Below are 20,247 nucleotides of genomic sequence, written 5' to 3' on the forward strand. Positions count from 1 at the left end.
CTACCACACCACTGCTTCCTGACTGTTCGCCCTAACCCATGGCTTCTGTAGGTTACTTAAGCAATCATGATTGCTTGTTAAAATCGTGTGGCTGAGCGAACTCTTCTTCAAATGAGTCGTGCCATCTGTTACCACTTTAAGAGTAGAAAGAACTCATTCCGAACTTTACATCGGACAGCACAATATAATCTGCTATTTCACCTTTTAGTGTACCTTGCATTAGAACCTGAGGATTTTAGTTTGCGTTCAAGATCATTTGTTTTAAAGTGTCTGCTTGACAGGATTCTCTTTAATACAGAACAATCTTGCTTTCCTGTACCCACCTGAACACAGCCCCGTCGTTAGATGCTCAAGATATTTGACTGCTCTGTCGTGAAGCATGTAATGTATTTCTGAATGCACTGCATTCTAATCATGACTATTTAATCCTTTCCTTAAATCTCCTCAAATGTTTGATGAAATTTAACTATATGTAATCTTTGTACATTTGGCTCGGGATAACACTGTCCTCACTGTACAGCCAAGTTGGTTTGTGCATATTACATGCACTGTTTGTGGTCTTACTTTAAAGATGCTATACATGCAATATTTTTTTAGAGGACTGACTCAAAGACTTTGGCTATATTTTCATCCAGATAACCACAGTCTTGTATAATGCATGCCATGGTCCCAATGCGGCCCTCTAGTTATTGTGGCAGGTGACGTGTGTTGACCATGACATTGCTCCTTGTCTTCCAATTACACTGTTCATGCTTGAATAGTAAATGAATGCAAAGACCAAATTGACACTTTATATCTTTTAACAACTAAACTTGGCTTCTTCAAAACGATGTATTCTCTTTTGGTGCACTTCATTTAGTCAAGTTACTGTAGCCGTTTGCATCCTCTTATTTGCCTTGTACCAATCTTTGTGCCTGAAAGTCATTTGCAATTATGCACACAATACTAATGACTCTTCAGGCGTCCTATCCTTTAAGGACATTGGACTAGATAGAAAACATAGGGCCGAGTTACAGTTGACATTGTGAACTGACATCCTTGTAAAAAGTAATTATGAACTGCCATCTGCTCAAAAGTTTCAAGTGGCTGGAAATATGGTCACTATTATAATCAATGTGAGATCCGGCTTATCTCTTTTGGTGCCCCTCCTGCTGATGTACAAAATTACAGCTTGTGTAACTTTGAGACCAATATATTCCCATGTTAGAAATAGTTCAACAGAGCTGTATGGCATGTTGGCAGTGGCTGCTCCTGTGTGAGTAGCAGCTGTGGCTGAGAACTAGGAGTACTAAACCATATATTTTGATGATAAAGGCCATGTCAATAATTGCAATACAAGAGGCACTCTTGTTGCCAGCAGGTAGGCCGTATTATTTTTATATTGTTTTCTGGGGTGGAAAAGCTGTTTTCCATAGGTTGTTCAGCACGCAGTATATTGCAGACGAAAGGCTGAAAATCAATCCTCAAATTTCCAAAAGATCAAGCAGAACTTATAATTGGCAGTAGGAAAGCATAACTATGCATCTTAGAGGTATGCTTTCCTTTGTAGAAGTGATGCAGACTATGCAAGGTTGTGTGTATGTAGCAAATTGTTATACAAACGTTAACTTGATTCACATCCTAAACAGCAAATGACCATGTTGATACATACAGAACCTCAACCGCTGCTTTAGTGACGAGGATAGTCACTCTGGGCTCAAAGGCTGGCAGTACTCTGAATCCAGCACAAGCAGTAGATGTTCATGCTCTGAAAACAAGCTCGATGTTATCTGGCAAAGAGCTCTCCATTACAGGTTAGGTAAATATAGGGCTTCTCATACTGTATATACAAAGAATAATTATCAACCGTAGCAAACAATACATATTTTTTTATTTCTTGCAAAACGAGGCGCCTCCTTCTGTAGGCTCCTTTTCATGTATGTGGAACCATGTATGTGCAAAGTCCAAACTGCAGTTTGTACAATATATATTTTCAGATATTGATATTAGTGCAAATAAAGAGTTCTCTCAGTCGCAAGTCGGTGACATCTTCTGGCAGAGATGAGCTACAAAATGCCTTGTTTTTTCTTTTGGTACATTTTGAACTTTGAGAATGTAGATTCTTAAAGTTTTGAATTTGGAGAATCTGGATTTGATTAAAGACACTGAGACTAGCATTATGCATAAGCCTTTCTTTGCACCTCCATTTAGCCTTTAAAAATAACCTTAACTAGATTTTAAATTAGAACTTTATGAAATTTGAGAGTCCGTTGGACATTAACATATCTGATTGTTCGAAAAGATTGCATGGTAAGCATTACATTTTCTCCCTTTTCCAAGGATGTCACTTCAATCATCTTCTTTTTATTTTTTATTTTTTTAAAGAGACCTGAAAAACCTTTCATATCATCCACGTTTATGTTAAATTACAATTTGGATGCCCTATTTAGGTCGAGCATTGAAGACCTCGTATATACTTACATGCGTATGTACTTTGTGGGCTCTGGAGATCCACCCTAGGACTTGTCTGCTTCCGCTTAGGGACTTTTTTTCTGTTCAACTGTCTTGATAGAAAACGACCAGTAGAGGTCAGTAAAATACCAGAATTGCTTTCTGCTGAGGGACTTTCTTTTTTTAGTTTCTCTGGCAACTGCCGCTATTTAACTTAATTTATTCGAAAACGACCAGCAGAGGTCAGTAAAATACCAGAACCACCTTAGCATTCTCTAGATTCCAGTCCATAGAAATTGTCTTCCACAAGCACCCGTAGACAATATTTTTTTCAAATCTTGTATTTTCAGTGAGCGAAAACAGAGCTTTGGACCATACCATTTCCCGCTGAAAGGCAGTATTTCTCTCCATGTATTCCCATACCTGGTGTGTCACGCAGTTTGGTGCTTACTTTCCCTCCATGTTAAAGAACAATAGATGTTTCAGTACCCAGGCTAATGTGCTGCATAGCTAAATACATTTAAGGTCCCAAAGGCGAGACGGATTGCATTGCAAATGCTTGTTTGCCTTCTTTTTAACTAGGAAACCCTAAACCGTTAAGTTTTCAGTAGATTCAACACTGCATGGGCTTCCTTAATGAACTTCTTGTTAGTTAATTAAACACTTTGAGAAGAAAGCGATAAGAGTACCTTTCAAGGCAGGGCGAACCAAAGTTTCATGATTTTAATTTTCCACTGCACCTTGACATAAGTTACACAGGCAGTCATTTTCTGCTGCTTCAGGGTTAGGTATGAAGGTGACGCATATTTTCTAAAGAATTTATAAGAAACATGCATACTATAACCATATAACATGAACGTCTGAATTTAGTGATAGATTACAGTATGTAGATTTTCGATTCTCAAGCAGTGGAGTATAATTGTAATTTAGTTTCCGGCTTCAAATGTTGATTTCAAGGGCATTTATTGTTTCAAGTCCAACATTTGAAAATAAAAATCGAGGGAACGCATAATCTTTAACTTTAACAGGAACTTTGTCTCCTCATTCCTTATTTTATGTGGAAGACTCGCTAAAGCATCTACACGAGCTTCACTTCCAGCATACCATCTCTGCGTATAAAGCTTGCGAGTGATTTTGATGTGGCATTCCCCAATCCCAAGTAAATTTTATGTGATTCAGTAGATGCCCCGTGGAGAATGGAAAGAGGTTTTTCCAAAGCAGCCATTCTGATGCAATATAATCACTGGTCCTTTCCAAGTAGTCCAAAACCCAAGTAAAATTGACAGAGCGAAGGAGTGCTATGCCTAACTAATCGCTTTCCAGTAGCAGGTAGACATTTGTGTGGCTTTAGTTTAGATTGTGAAAGGGTCTTGTGGCTCGCTGTTTTTTGGGTTTTGTCCTTTGAGGTTAATACAACATTTGGCAGAATTGGGCACATGGTGCTGGTTCCTGATCTTTGCAAGCTAACTCTGTGGTTAGAACTGGCCAAGTTGGATGGCCAGACCTTGCTACTTCTGTAGTGCGCTGTATAATCCATTATGTGCATCTTGTGATCTTCGACCTATAAATAGGATGCCCTCGCATGTATCCTGCAAGCCAATGTCTTCCGCTATATTTTGGCAGAACTCCACACATTGATGACATCATCGTAGCTACCACGAGGCACTGAATCTCGTGTCACAGGTTGCATCCGGGGGCAGGCTCAAACTTCCAGGTTTGTGCAGTTTCTAGCTCAAAGAGCCTATTGTTCTCTTGTGGCGTGGGGTGCAATTCACTAGTCAAATCAGCTTTATCTCTATTTTGATGTTTGGTTAAGCGTTTGTCTGGGCTCTTGGGTCAAATACCAAATCCTATCTAGCAAAGCTTGATGATGCCAACCTGCATCAGTCCACAGTTGGACACTTATGTATGAAAATATTTTGAATTTATCAGAAAATCACTCAAGCGCGCTTTGAGTGCCACTTTCCTGCATCAATCTTTTTTGTTGATTTTGCCCGGCGATCCTTAATTTCGATCAGTATGCTGCACGTTTTTATTTGTGTGCAGGAGGTACCAATGAAAAACAAACTTGCATTAACCCTGCAGGAAAGTTGAGCACAATTGTTTGAATTGATTTCTTAACAATGGGATTTGTTGCCCCTTGTGATAGAGCTGTTAGGTGAAACCTTTCGGCTTTTATCTCTATAAAGGTTCAATAGGTCTGTAGGCCTTCATTTTGCAGTTTGCTATGTTAAAAGGCTTTTCTCACTAGCAAGAGACCTACTATCCCAACACCTTTAAAATATCTGATCAGGAGGTGAACGTGGTCTGTGGCAGCCTGTTCGACAAACTATTGTTTGATCCCTGCTTATTTGAGTTTCCTTTGATTGGTAAAGGCACCTTCCAGCCCCTCCCCCCACCTCCCTCCCTCCCACACAAAGTATATTTTTATTACTTTTTGGCATAGTAAGGCATAATATGTTAACATAACCAAATCTACGGTTGCTGAAGTGGTAAAACAGTGGAGAACGACATATAAAATACAAAAATGCTGTTATGGCAAACATTTACAGGTATAGGGTAACCACAGTAGCTAGTTGTCAGGAGTTGTTGTTATCTTGAGATACAGGTACAATAATAGAGGTACTTTAGGAGGTCCACTGAAACGTTCCTTTGTCAGTTTGTATACAATAAACGAGCAATTAACACTGTCTGGGGAAGTCCAGCAATAAACTTTGTCATGGTAGGAGATCTGGGTTGGTGTTGTAGAGGGTTCTCGCCAATATTTGTTCAGAGTCTCCATTGAAGGGGGGAATGAAAGGCCGGGTCAGCAGTTACTGGCAGCCTCAGAATTCTTGCAGGGTAGAGTGTGATCTCGTTATTGGGGTAGGGGGTTGGTGGCAGAGGAGGAGATACACCCCATGAACTGCATCCTTTTGGAGAGGAGCCTATGGCAAAAGTGCAGTGCTAAAATTTAGGTCGCCACTTAGGGTAGCAATATGTAGTTAGAGTGACATGAGTAAATATCCCATCACCTGGGCAGGGTGTCATCCCTGATGTAGTCCTCCATTATCATCTGGAGTTCGTCCCAGGCCTCTGTGATTGGGTATCTATGCAGCTGGGCAGCGCCCCTCGCAGAGGTAAACCGGAATCAGGTGGAATTCTGGCATGGGCAAGACCTCTCAGTGCCAGCGAAATGCTCCTCTAACTAAATAAGGGAGTGATGCTGTTTATGTAATAAACATCACCCATACTGCCATGCCGAAGCCCCAGTCTATTGTTTATCCTGTTTTGATAACCCTGTCGCGAAACGGACAAAACAAGAGACAACAGTGTGACCTAGCTATGAAGTGGTAATGTAAGCAAAGCCATTTCCAGAGAATATTATCCTATACAGGCACGCAATGAAATGTGTGTCCAATGTCAATGTACTGTGTTCAGGAAAATTTCTCAGGTTAACTTGAACTTGCAAAATGGTGGTGCTTTATGTCCTAGAATGTGACCAGATGACACATGGAAATTGTGCATGGGTATTCAAGTACTCCTGCACTTTAAAGAACGTGCAAAGGTCTTAGGTATTCGGTCTCCTATGCTTCCCTACGAAGTGAGACTTGCATATGGAAACTTTGTATCCAACTCACACATGCTCTACTGATTCCCATCTAGAGCATGTGGGTTGGCTAACAAACAGCCACTTTCATTTCCACAACTACAAGTTGGTGCGTAAAATGTGCAAGATGTACCATAGGTCAGAAATTGTCCTTCATGTAGAGAATAGTTATTTCTCAAGGTGCAAATCTCTACCATCCCAGATGAGAAAACTGGTCTGGAAGGCCGAGTAGCAGAATATTTGGGTATAAAGAGTTCTACGTTCGGTAAGTGCACAAAGTCTGATTAGTTAGCACACCACCACCTCGACCAGTTGGGACCCCTCTCTGGGCCCATGCGTCTTAGGGAGAGCCAGAGTGTATATTTTAGTAATGACCAGGCGCAGTGGTTGTCCTGGTTTCTGCCAGTGCCACTCCCACTAACAGCTGGAAAGCCACTGCTGCCCATGATAGACGGTGGGAGCATACTCAAAAGGCCACTTGGGTCCTCAAGGTGGTTACAGTGCTTGTCCTGTTACCATCGCAATGGTCTTCATCCATGGAAAAGACGTTAATGCCCAAGTATCTGAACATAGTGCTTTTCCATTGAAGTTGATTGTTTCTCAGCAAGGCTACTGGGGGGAGTATCGGGACATCGGGAGCGGAAGTAAGACTAGCTCTCATTAACCATGAGGCTTGAGTCTTTCCTGAAGTACTCAAACTCTTTATTGATTCAACACCCTCTCTGGCATCTTTCACATAAAGAACATTGTCGGCATAATGTGATGTGGCCTGCAGGCTAGCAGGGTGAGGGATACCCCATGCTCTGCCCTCCTGCTGCACTCTGTCCGCAAGGGGCTCTATGGCTAAATCGAACAGTAAGGGCAAGAGTGGGCAGCACTGTTTGGTCCCTCTACAGATTACGATTGGATCTGGCACATACCTCATGCCTGCTACAAGCCTTTGGAGGCTGTAAAAAAAAAAAAAAAAACGAACCATATGGCTGACTGGGCTCGAACTCGGATTAGTGGATTACTACGAAGTGCAAAAAAAAAAAAGATTTGATAGGTAGGCAATGAAAGCCTTGAGTTGTACCTGAAGCCTTGTTTTTGAGTGCGGCTTTTGTTTCTTGTGGGGCCTTCCATCTCCTTGGTTAGATCGTCCAGGACTGTAGGAAAGTCAAGCGCTGCCAGGAAAGATTGTGAAGTTTACGATGTCTCAACAGGGGGGCTCTGTATAGGCGATTATAAAAATCGCTATAGTGTCTGATAGCCTGTTAGGAATACACTCTGCCACCCTCATTGCGAAGAGCAAGAATTAAGCATCCTCGCTGGTCCACTGAAAGAATCCAGGTCAGTAGTAGGCCCAACTTAACTGCACCCGAGTGTGTGCTGGCATTGTAAGCTGACCAATCCAGGCAACAAAGTTTCTCAGTCAAGACCACCTCTTTGTGAAGTTCGCTCAAGTCTGCCCTCGCAGTAGCGTCTGTCACTATCCTCCGTTCGACAACCATATAGGAGTGTTCCACTCAGAGCAACTCTTGTTTACAGGTATCTGCGTTCGCCCACTCGCAGTTGGGGTACAATGGACTCAGACCACCACCATTGCCTTCCATTCCACTGCTCTTAAATTCAGTATCCTTGTTCTGTTCAAAGTATTATGACAGTCGAGTAGCCAGGGTTTTCTCAAGGAGCCTGTCCTCCAGCAATGGGGCTGAAAGTAGCTTGGTCTGAACGGTTGGCCTACGCTTCTCCCAAACTTCAGACCCAAGGTCAGCAGGCTCTGATCCGAGATATCCTGCCCCACATATTCAATTTGTTTAGCAGGGGCACAGAGTGGAGGAGCTTACCACCCTATCCATCCTCACACAGAGGTCATAGATTGGGGAAATAGAGTAAAGGATCCACTGTTGTCCGGACACAACCCACTTGCTAGGGAGAGCGTTTTCTTCATTGTAGCCTTGCGCATGGCTGATGAGGAACGGCATCTTGTTTTCCACATCAAATATTAATTCAGAACTATGGCAATCCTTCTCCACAATCAGTAGAAAAGTAACTAAAATGGATACCCTTCCCAATGTGCTCTTGCTCCTGTAGTTGGCAAATCAGACTTCCTCATCTTTTGTTCTTGTTATACCACTCCTAACTGGGCACTTTTTTTTTTATCCCTTTCCATGTTTCCTTTAAAGAAGCCCAATTTAGTAGGTTTTTCGCAGATCTGCGGATGCATGGTTGTGCTCACCACAGCCCCCCTTGTGAATCCGTGGCAGATCTACACTGAGGCATTTATAAGCATTAAACAATATGGTGTTAATGCTTTTCATTTATATTTCATTTGTAAGATTGTCAATTGCAAGACTTGCACTCCCTTCTGAGCAATTTTTGTACACTTGTCTGCTTTTCAGTTTCACACTGCAGTCTCTTTTGTTCCCTTCCCCCGATACTCTTACAGCTCTGTTTCATAGTAAACATGTTTCCAATAGTCTCTGCATACCATTAGGTGAAAAGCTCACTGACTTTCTCTAAACAGTATACTAGCTTCACATATAACAGGTGTGGTTGACTGTTAACAATTACAAGCATATCCCAAACAACGTGCCAAAAATAAAAAAATACTAAGCCGATCACAGATGTAGTTTCTTTTTTTCTTAAAGTCGCTGTCTAATTTTATTTCCCTGCACATCATCACCACCACCAATCAAACGTTTTTTGTTGTTGTTTTTACTTGCTGGCCTTCATTTTAGCTGCCTCTTCATCTTCAAAACTACCTCGTTCTGCTGCATCCTTTTCCTGTCTGCTACTCTTGCTTGTCTTCAAGATGGTCAGTCTGAATTGTTGGCCATACTTTAGTGTTTTGGGCCAACAAGAGTTAAAGAAAAGGTGACATTGACAGGGACCTAGGTTTATCTAATGTAGATAATACTTGGGTTTGCCAATGGGGGTTAAAGTGGCATCGATTACGGCCTTTGGTTGAAAACATTGCAGATTGCCAACATCCAGACCTCGTGATTGCCGCCACAGTGCACAATGACTGAAGGACAATTACTGGGGTAGTACTGGAAATCCTAATGAAAAATACCTTTCCTAAATTAATGACGCTTTTCCCCACATGCTGTTAAAGACTGAAGTTGCAGTGGTCAGCCCATTTTGTCCGCAGATAGAGAACTAGGAAACTTGTCAAAGCTGTCTCTGCATTTCTCAGAGGCCACAACATGGGCGTTATATGCCAAAGCAACTTGCCCTTCAACATGGATGGAATACATCGAAATGGCAGAATCCTTTTCACAGGCAACAGGGTGTTCCTCCGCATTTTAAGACTGCATCCTGTTCTATGTGTAATTATCAGCTACACACCATAAACAAAGGTTGTTTTCAGAACCAACCAATTTCCCCAAACACTGGTCTCTGTTTTAAAAAAATATTTTTTTCTAATTTCAGATCTGTGTATCCATTGCCAATTAAGGGGTCTGTCGGCTATGTCGCAAGCGGCTCTGCCCCCAACCAAAGGCACACATTCAATACAAAACACATTTAATACAGTGGCTGTATGGGTGGCCTGTGTGAGCGGTTCTCTAAGTGAATGTATAAGTGCATCTGTGTGTGTGTCCGTATGGGAGTGATTTTCTGGGTTTCTGAGTTGAGAGTTGCTGTGTGTGTGGGTGGCTAGGTGTGTAAGTGGTTGTCAGTGGTGCACTTGGCTGTATGAGTAGTTCTCTGGTTCTGTGAGAATGTGCTTTTTTAAAATTTTTGGCTTGGATCTGCTGATTTTCCGAAAATTTGCTCAAGGGTTTGGGGGCAGCATTGAGCACCATGGTGGATCCGTGGATCTTCACTCGCACAGTAAAATAATTTTTTCCTCCGTTTGTTCCCAATGAGGGGTCCCTCACCGACTCCTCAATCAGTCATCTCAAATGACATGACTGATGCACCATCCAGAGAGTGTGTTTAATGAAAGTGTCTGAGACCGGATTGTATATATTTATATTAATTAAAATGTCTTTGTAACATGTCTGGCTGTAGATACATATGCCCTGCGGACCTCTGCCATCTAGTGTTGGGCCTGTACGTTAGGAAGTTGTACCGAGATGCATCAGCACAACAGCTTCTCCTTACATTGTTTTCTATCTCCATCGAACTCGTCCGCTGGGGTCCCTGCTCCGAAGTTGAAGTATAGAAACCAGCAGAAAACCTCACAGGTTTTCAGTTAGGTCCAGCAACTCTACAGAAGGACAGGGATTACTTGCATTGATCAAATTACCCCCTATTGCCTAGAATCCTCAACAGGGCTGCATAGCCATGAACTTTTGACACCTCAATATATTTCTCAGAAATGCTCCAAGGACTGAGGCATGGAGACCACTCCTTTTCACTTCTGTACTCTGTGAAATGTTAAATATGCCTAGTCTGACTGCCACTGCGCATGCAACCTGTGCCTTTCCTCTGAACATGAGTCACCCTGTGAGACAATTCTTGTGTTTTTCTGCCAAAAATAACAAGCATTTACAATGCAATAGGTCTCGCAACTGCGAGTTTTGGAGCTATTGGCATTTTAAATGACAATGCCTTTTATGGTGTTTGTGAAGTGGGCGCCATGCTTATTAAAGTAATAAAAAAAAGTGGGTGGGGCTCAGGACCGCGGGGTTGTGGCGGCAGACAGCAGTGGGTGATTGTGGTGGGGGGGGGGGGGGCTTGTGCTTGAGGCTGTCTGCCGACTTCGGCGCTGGGGGAGTAGCAAACGGACAGTGGCAGCAAGTGCCTGCTGAGCTTCTTTTACCACTGTTTAACTTGTGCAATGCCCCTCGCTGGTCCGCTACTAAGTATGCTGATAATCACAGGGCAGGCCCGATACTAAAGATGCAAATACTCGCAGTCCCGCTGTTTATGTAAATTATGAGCCCCTATAACACCGAGGTACGGTGTGTAGACTGCCCCAGGCCCCTAGCTGTTACGCTATGACTGTTAGACCGCAGCCTGTACCCCGCCTGAGGCAACCACACACTCCCGCTCCCAGGACTCCGGTCCGGATGTTTACCTTGGTAGCGCGGTGTGTTCTGATTCTCCAGGTGGGTAGCAGCTGATCGGGGGACGCGGTCGGGTTGCTTGGTGACGTCTCGCAACTCCTCCACTCAATGTGGCTCCTCTTTGTGACAAGCCCCTTGTTGCCGGGCAACCCCCCCCCCCCCAGCTGGAGCCAATCCCAGCACAACTCCTCTCTGAGGTCAGTGATGACGCTCAGAAACCAAGATGGCGTGCGCTTGTCCGGATGGGCTGGCCTTAATGTCCACAGGGCGGTAACCGAAATGACATAGCTAATCGCGAGGCTGCGATTAGCATAAAGTACGACGCGGACCTATCGGAAACGGGGCAGGGTTTAAAGCGTCCTTCTGAAATATATCGTTAACTATAGCAACGCCAGGCGAGACCTAAAAAGGCCCCTAAACCTCCGCAGGGTCAAGCACCAACGTTATGAAATTCAACGTACAAGCCTCATGGACTGATACCTTCGAAATTGAGGATGTACAAGACATAAAGGATATTCAAAAGGCTCAGGAGGGAAAGAGGCAGATCCATCTGGCCAAATTCAGCAAGAAGAAGTAGAGATGTTCTATGAACTATTAGGAAAAGATTGCTGCCAGTGCAATTTCTTATATCCGAGACAAAATGTACGCACCGTGCCTCTCTGGTGCCAGCAGGTCAGTCTTCAGCCCTCAAAAGACCAGCTGCAGAGACCGAGCATTGTTCCCACAAGAGTTGGGCGTCGAGCCCAGAGCCAAAGCTGGAAATGTTGAAGGCCTTGAAACACACTCTCCAAACCTGCTTGGTATAGAGCACAGTAAAGTGCGCTGACCCCCATCCTGCTCTAAAAACGCCACGGTGTGCCAACAAGCCATCTTCCACATCAAAAGCTCCGAGCCCCTCTGGCACCAAAGATTCAGTCGCTCTCTAGGTCGAAACCTTTGACACCTCAACACACATTGTACACAGTCACTTCAGATCAGAAGTTGACATCCAAGACCAAACACATTGCGACATCAAAACCAAAGTCTAAGAAGCCCCTGACACCAATGTCTCAAATCTTGGAGGGAACAAAACTTGAGACTAGCAGATCTCTAGGTTGATCAGCAACAACTTTTCATTCATGCCGACAATGTGGGAATTGTTGCCAAGCCACCAGAACTCCGTACTGTTGCAAAGAAACCGCTTTAACACTCAGAGGAACACTTGCACTCGCCTCCTCAGTTACCGCCACCAAGTCCAAAGATACATAACTGCAAGGCCCCTGTGCTTCCATCCCACTACTGAATACACCACCACTACCCTCTCCCTTGCCACCACCATAGATATTTGCATGTCAGCAGCCTTGGAAGGCCAGGCAGTTATGTAGAATGGCATACGATACCTCTCTATTCTACCATGCACTGTGTTCTCAAAAAACATTTGATTTACGATACGATAACTGTTGTAAATACTATTATTTTTAAATGGTATGGGATAATATAAGAGTATACGCACTCCATGGAGAAGGTGCAAGTTAAAGTTAACGTATTGTGGCTACTGAGTTGAATGCACTGTGTTGTGTAAATTATAAATGAATGGTATAAGTTTAGATATGTACATTTTTCTGTACTGTGTGCACGTTCACTCAAAGTAGTCCCCTTGTGCAGTTTTGCAAAAGCCATTCCCATTAGGCAAGACAAATGTCTGTAGCCAACTTCAGGTTTATTGGCTTTGCCAACGCTTATTTTCCATGATCATTCAGTGGTTTACTGTTCCTGGTTGATTGTATCTCTCCAGTTTATTTTAATTAAAGCACATCATTATCCAGTGGTGGAGAGCACAGTATACAGATGTTAAATCAACACTGCTGTGTTTATAATGTCAGTACGCATTTTACATAACCTGTGTACATATTCATATAGAGGTATTAATGCTCCTCTGTTTTAGCCATGCTTCCTCAACCTCTACCTCACCCCCTCAGTTAACACAATACATCTGCCCTTCTTTGTTTTTGTAGGTGTCTGTCTTTTCATTTATTACCATTCAGTTACATGCTCTTCACTGGCAGTGTACTCATCGTGTTCACTCCCTGATTTTCATTGTAAGTGTAAACTAAATGCGGATGTGAACGCTATTCTCTGTCTTAAGCTCGAGTCATGGGCTTCCACTTTGTCTCACTCAGATTTTGATTTACAAACTTCGAGAGTGTGCGAATGCCATAGAGTGTCTTGGCGCTAGCATAGTTAAACACCCAATCCAAAAACACTAATAGCAGGCAATTTGACCACCCAGGTATAAAGAGGGGGAGGAGAACAACCAGGACTTTACATGCTTGCGGAAGCAAAGCAAATTGGTCTGAAAAAAAAAAAAAAAATACAACAGAAAAAATTAGGTACTGGCGCAGCCTGTTCTAGAGAACACCAGTTGAATGAACTAAACTCAGACATTTGCTGACCCGGCCATGGCAGACCACAGGGATCTCTTAGAAAAGTAACATCTGAACTTTTGAGATATTCCAACTCTAACAGAACTTTTGTTTTTGGGAGTTCAGTTTTAAACAGTTTGTATCTCGCCCAGTTATCTATAGCTCGCCTACATCTATTAAATAGGTCCGCAGCCTCAGTCACATTGCTGGAAATCTATACCACAATTTGTGTATCATCAGCATATGCAACTGTGGCGAAGCCAAAAGAACGGATACGCTTACCTAAAAGAGCGATGTAAATATTAAAAAGTGTTGGCCTGAAGGATGACCCCCGAGGAACCCTGCACAGTAGGGTAAATGATTTTGATTTAAGTTCCCCAAGGGCCACCCTTTGTGTGTGACATTCTAGAAATGATGCAAGGAGATTCAGGGCTAATCCAGAAATCCTGATTTCTGCCAGCTGGTTTATCAAAATGTCACGCTTCACAGTATCAAAGGCTGCTGTAAGTTACAACAAGCATTTACAATGCAATAGGTCTTGCAAGTGCAACATTTTAAACTATTGGCATTGTAAATGACAATGTCTTTTATTTATGTTTTCAAAACCAACACATAGATAAAAGGTTTGTCATTTACAATGCCAATAGTTTAAAATTTTGCAAATGCGAGACCTATTGCATTGCAAATGCTTGTTGTATCTTACATCAGCCTTTGATACAGTGAACCATGACATTGCCATGCCAGTAGCTCAGTCTCGCAAATGCGAGACTTATTGCATTGCAAATGCAGTATCAATACTTCTCAGCAGGGATGCCATACTTTTACTGGCAGAGTATCAATACCTCTGCTAGGCGAGAAACATGTTGACCATCTAGGAGTAGAGCGCTTTTTTGACACATTATAGCCAGATAGTCGCCTCTCCTAATCCTTATTTTAACCAGGCTAGTATCCTTCCAGAATAAAGTTTATTTAGAGTATTCCCTCCCCTGTTTTAGCTTGCACATCCACCATTACATCTACACAGACTAGGCCCCTCACACCCATGGCACCTAAACGGCAAGGAACAAAAGATCTCCGGTAAAGAGCCCCTTTATGGGTGCCAGTCTGGTATTGCAGCCCCGACCCGACGAGGAGCAGGCCCATATGATGAAGCATGACACCTAGCTTGCTGGGTATGTGAGGGCCCTAGTTCCGAAAGGAGGAATGCCCTCCTCCTGGGAGGACAACCGATCAACGTGATGTCACAAACTCTTACTGTGTTCTGTGACCCACTTAGGAACTTTTTACTCATTTCTTGTAGTACTCTCTCACAATATGTCTCGCAGAGCGAGCAGCGCATGCGCGCTGCAACGCTAGGCGAGACCTAAAAAGGATGTTCACAGCCTACCCACCCTCATCCATGGTAGATCTTATTTCTTCTGAGACTCAGTGAAGTCTCAGTAATATTATGTGGCCTAAAACCAAACTGTGCATCATTCAGAATTTCATTTTCTTCAAGGTAGTCTAGCAGCGTTTCATTAAGATGGTTTTCAATAAACTTCGCAGGGTAATTGAGAGAGCGGTCGGTAATTTTTTTAGGTCTCGCCTGGCGTAGACTGCGTAGACGTGCGCAGTCTCGCTGGCGAGATTTAATGAGTTAGAGGAGATTTCTCTAGTGGGCTGTAAGCCCTGCCCCTCTTTTCCATTGGCTGGCATCACCGTTTATGCTAAACTGTGGCCAGCCATTGGAAAAGAGCGTCTAGTGACGTACACTTTTCTCTTTTAGAGCCGTCCCAGTTGGACTGGCTCGGTTCCTTTACGTCTGTGGTAAAAGCTTTTCTTATCTTTATGGGGCCATGTGTTTCAAACATATGGCCCCCTAAAGACAAAGCTTTCGTAAAGGACGAAAGTGAAAGTGGACTGGGGAGCAGTGGGGGCTCTGCAGGCGCCTGTGCGGGAGAGAGGGCGGGTCATCGGAGGGACAGATCGCTTGTTGTACCCGCTCTGAACGTGGCTTCCTAGAAAATGCAGCTGCCTTAGCCCGACTAGTCATGTTGAGTTACGTGTGTGAGATAATGTACACTTATTAATACCACTTACACTCAGCAGCTCGAGTTTAGTTCGATCTATACCGAAGCATGTCTTTCTGAAAGAATGTGCACGCTATTGCAGTGCCAGAATAAAACGTATCAATTATGGAGTTTTACCGCTTGCATCTTCTCTGTTCCTACCCTCCCCCTCCAAGAGAGCCCTCTTCCCTCCCCTGGATACAACCCCGTCGCCTATTGGAAGTGCCTTTCTCGTTCTTTGACCTGGATTTTTTTTTAAAGGCGTTGGACCATCTGCCAAGAGCCTTCTTTTCATGTCAACACTGAGTCCATCTCGCTTTATTATGGTAGTAATCCTTTCTGTTGCTCTCATTATTTTACTGTATCTAACGATGGAATCCTACCATTCGTCGTTTTTTCAAGGAAGAAAGTGTCTGTGTGCTGCTATTGTACTATATTTTCACCACGAATTAGAGTTTGGGTTTTATCTCGGATTGAAAAACGGAAAAAAACGATTTACATGTAGTGTCTACGTTTCGAAGTCTCGCCTGGCGATGCAGCGCTTGCGTGCTGCTTGCCTTGTCGAGATCTATAGTTGCCGGGTTCTCTAGTGAAGGGAGAAAAGAGGTGGCGCGAGCGGACAGAAGATGTGCATGCGTACAGACAGGAGATGTGCACGCCGTACGCGTGCACATCTCCTGTCCCTGGAGGCTTGCGTTACACAGCACGCGCATCTCGGCTTTCACTTTCCCTCCCCCTGTCGGGTCCACGGAGCCAGCTTGTTTTTAGTTCTGCCATGTGTCGCGCTGCTCTCATTAATCCCGCTTTTAATTTTGTTCTGCCTTTTGCCACATTATTTGTGATATAGTGTTGCTCTTGTTTAGAAAGGCAACTCTGGAATTCTGTAGAGTACACTAATGTTACTGTGTTGTCACTTTACTAGGATGACTGTGACTAGTTGCTTATCAGGACTACTTAAGAAAAGTCACGCCAAGCCCATTGACCATCCCAGACTTAGCCTGCTACTCGCCGAAGAGCACTTTGACGCCTTGTCGGGGGTAGTAGGCGCTATATAAATGGTACAATTACGTATACGGCCGATGCTCCAAATTGATATTTCACTGTGAAAAGTTGCCTTTCAATATCTGACCCCGTTGGTGGGGGTGCACCATGGGGCAGGCAGCGGTGACTGGGTCGCAACGGTGGGGTTGGAGGTCATTTGTCACAGATTTCCTGTGGCCCCTCCTACCATGGTGCTGCAAACCGGGACCAATACAGCCACTTGACTCCCAGAGAGCAGCGAGGGGTCGCTGTCAGTCTTCTAAGGGAGGTCGTGTGCGGGTGCTTGTGCTCAGCACTGAGAACCAACCGACAGTCTCATGTTTACCCCTGTGTCTGTCTTTTTAAGAATGAAAGTACTTGAATCTCACAGATCCACTAAAGAGCACACAAGTCCAATTACGATACAAGTCAGTGTCTCGGATTCTCTCCAGACACTACACCCGTCTGGCTACGTCCGCCTCTCCGTCCCGGGTGGCCCTCCCCCAGCACTGGGTCTGTCCCCTTGTCAGAGTCGGGAGTTACTGTGAATCAAGCGGAGGTGCAGCGTTTATACCCACAGTCAAATGAGTAAAGGAAAAACAAGCATTGGCATAGCCAATAGGTCTCGCTTTTGGGACCTTATAAGTAGTTAGTTATGCAGCACAATATCCTTGGTGCAACAACATCAACTGTTGCATGGCTAAACACTAATAAGGTCCCAAAGGTGAGACCTATTGGCTATGCCAATGCCTGTTGTATCATGGGATCTATTGAGGCCTTTAATTTTTTTTTTTTTTTTTAAAGTGGACGGACCAAGGCTTTTTTTCTTCTATTTTTCGGGAAAAAGTCCCTCCTTGATGATTATATTGCATAAGGTCGTCAAAGCTGGCACTGTTTTGTAGACTAAATCCTGTGTGGCTTTAGATGTGTAGAAGGAGCTTACTCATTTAGTTAGTCTAATGAATTCAACAGCCTGCTCAACAGTTTGAAAGGGGAAGTTACAGAGCTTAACCTTATTGCTATCCCTAGTGTGAGACTCTTCGTCACCATCTTGTGAGGGTCTGATCATATCAAATTAACTATATACAGCTTTCAGCTTGTCTTTAAAGAATTTGGCCAGATTAACTGACTGGGGTGGGGGGGTGACCGCATGGGTGGTGAGGGTTTATGAGCGATTGTACAGTTTTAAAAAGCTCTTTGGGTGAGTTGGCGGCAAGAGTAATTTTTTCAGTATAGAATGTAGCTTTTTCCTCAATTATAAGTTTCTTGTACCTCTAAATGAGGCTTTTATAACTTTTTCAATTTCATAGTACTTGAATCTCCAAACATTTTCCTGCCCTTCGGCATTGCGGTTTCATTTTCCTTAAAAGTGCAGCGGGGTTGGTTCTAAACTTTTTTTAACTGGCACCAGATTGGCGACGGCATTCAGTATCTACTCTGTTTGTTTAGCTGCTGCTCTATTTGAGTCCGAAATTATTTTAAATTGAGGGTAATTGAGTATTTTAAAAATGTTTCATGATATGTGGGCATGAACAGATGGCTTTTGAATGTATTTCTCAGGAAGCACTTCTGAAATGATCCAATATTGACATATGCTGTACTGGCCACAGTACACCTCAGCAGCAGCCACGGTGTGTCCTGCATTTACATATTTTACCAGCTTAGGTGTACGGTTCTACTGTAGTTTAAAGCTTCAGAAGTTGCAAAATCCTTATTTTTTGTGTGCATAAAACATCATATATATTGAACTTGTTGATAACTAGACACTTCGATAATTCCTTAGATGTGTGAGGTTTTACATTTTTGCTTTAATGGTTTCAGTATTGGGTGAATGAATGTTCACCGTAGAAGGTCAATGATCATTGGCACTGGAAGTGAGATGCAACCGCTTCAAACGCAGTATTTTTCCTTCAACGCATTTAAAAAAAGCTTGGCAGTAGTGTGGATTTGTTTTTTATTTCTCTCCTTATGGTGGATACCACTAAGCTAGAAGCACTGCCATACAGATTTTTCCTATTCAAGAAATATTGCACATTTAAGAGTATTTTTGCATCCGGAGATATTTTTTGATCAGAAATTGCCCTTCTTACTTGGCTCACATTGTATAACAAAGGCCGAGACTGGTGGTCATATCTTCCAGGGACCCTGCCACCAAGTTGCTGGCGAGTTATTTAAATTGAAACTATCTTTTGACGGTGTGATTATGCACGAGAAAGACTGGGCAGGCGTACCTTGATAGGAACAATGATGCTCTTCATTTTGGCAGGTTGCCTCTTTTCCATGTCAACCTGGTTTGTTTCTGCTGCTCAGGAGTTGCAATGTGACATTTGCTCATATCATACTCTTGTCTGACTTGGATATTTATATCTGGTTTGTTTTGCAGTTATCACAATGTCTACCGACGGGTTCTGCGTTGGCGGCAGTGGCGAAGCCCAGCAGTCACTACAGGCCTTCTGGCCCCGGGTGATGGATGAGATCCGCAGCCTAACAGTGGTAAGTTGGAAGCAGTGGGTCCCTTTTAATACTTTTCCATTCATAATCAAATGGTGTAGCAAAGTCACTATGCTGCTCCCCACAGTAACATATACGTTCTTTAGATCATTTCCGTTCTGTCTTGTTTCAAGCTGCTTCGGTTTGATCACTAACTTGCATACTGTCTGCCTTTTGAAGTACCCTTCCATACATAAAATGGGAGTTAAGTTCCCCTTAAAACTGTGTGAATACGGCTCATAATTGAGTTTTACTGCCTATTTGTAGTCCGACCAACAGTACTTAAGCTGTTATACAGTACCAAACATAGTTAAGCGCACGTGCGGAGATGTTGTACGCCTTTTAGTTAATTTGTTATTTTAGGTTAGTTTTGCCACTGCTCTGGCTCTCCGATGTCATCAAATTTACTGCCACCAGGACCTTTTGATACCTTGCTATTGCCAATTTGTTTTACTTGGTCTACTCAGCCTTGCGTTCACTTTGTCAGCCCATGGAAAGTGCCCCTGGCACTGTAACATAGGGAACAACTTATTTTGCACTGCGAGAATGTGGAAGTAACTCCTATTGGTTCTTCCTCCGTTAGTAGTTGGAATATCGAACAACGACTTCAGGTGGATCAGCATACAAGTCTGTGTAACAATTAATATGGAATCGAGCGGCAGTGTTCTTAGCAAAGTGTCTTCTGAATCGTTGAAACCAAGCAGCGAGTATGTGAAAATGTTTCTTCATAATTTGGAATCGGAAGAAGAATTGATGTTGGTGTATTCTCTGGACACAGCGCAGGAATTCCAACACCTGCACTTTGCCATACTGGAATCGGTGGGTGTTCTTTAAGAGCTGTGGTTATGACGTCAGACTGCATCCTGCAGAATTAAGGAGTTATTACATAGAATTTAATTGTTTATTGATGGACAGCCATGAGCTGTTTGTGTGCTACATATTTAGTAAATCCTTGAATCTTTGTATTCCTTCATGAGATGTGCAATACATTTGTGCCCACTCCTAGTTTGTGTACAACGCACATCCTGAACTCGTGTACTTCAAAGTGCTCTAACGTGATGTGGAAAGGTGAAACATCTTTTGCATAGGATCAAATAATTTCGACTAGTCCAAATGTTCTAGTTTTGCATTGCAAGTCAGCTATTGGAGATGTCTCGTTCCCTTTGCTTCAAACCTTAATGCTTGGCCTTTAATTCTTGGCATATAAGGTTATAGTTTGGGTGTCTGACAGAAACCACATGAAGACTTGGATAGTTGTGGGCTTGAGAGTC

At 43.3% G+C, this 20,247-nt stretch overlaps 1 protein-coding gene across 5 annotated transcripts in view; it reads left to right on the top strand.

Moving 5' to 3' along the window:
- NFYC (nuclear transcription factor Y subunit gamma) overlaps positions 1-20,247 on the top strand; it is a 111,481-nt gene that overhangs the window by 23,537 nt on the left and 67,697 nt on the right. For all 5 annotated transcript variants that reach the window (XM_085648028.1, XM_085648029.1, XM_085648030.1 and 2 more), the window contains exon 2: positions 18,870-18,979. In XM_085648028.1, coding sequence (XP_085504154.1) covers positions 18,878-18,979 — 102 coding nt within the window. In that variant the 5' untranslated portion in view covers positions 18,870-18,877. The remainder of the gene's footprint in view (positions 1-18,869; positions 18,980-20,247) is intronic.

This window comes from Triturus cristatus, chromosome 3_2 (assembly GCF_964204655.1).
Source record: "Triturus cristatus chromosome 3_2, aTriCri1.1, whole genome shotgun sequence".
Classification (NCBI taxonomy): domain Eukaryota; kingdom Metazoa; phylum Chordata; class Amphibia; order Caudata; family Salamandridae; genus Triturus; species Triturus cristatus.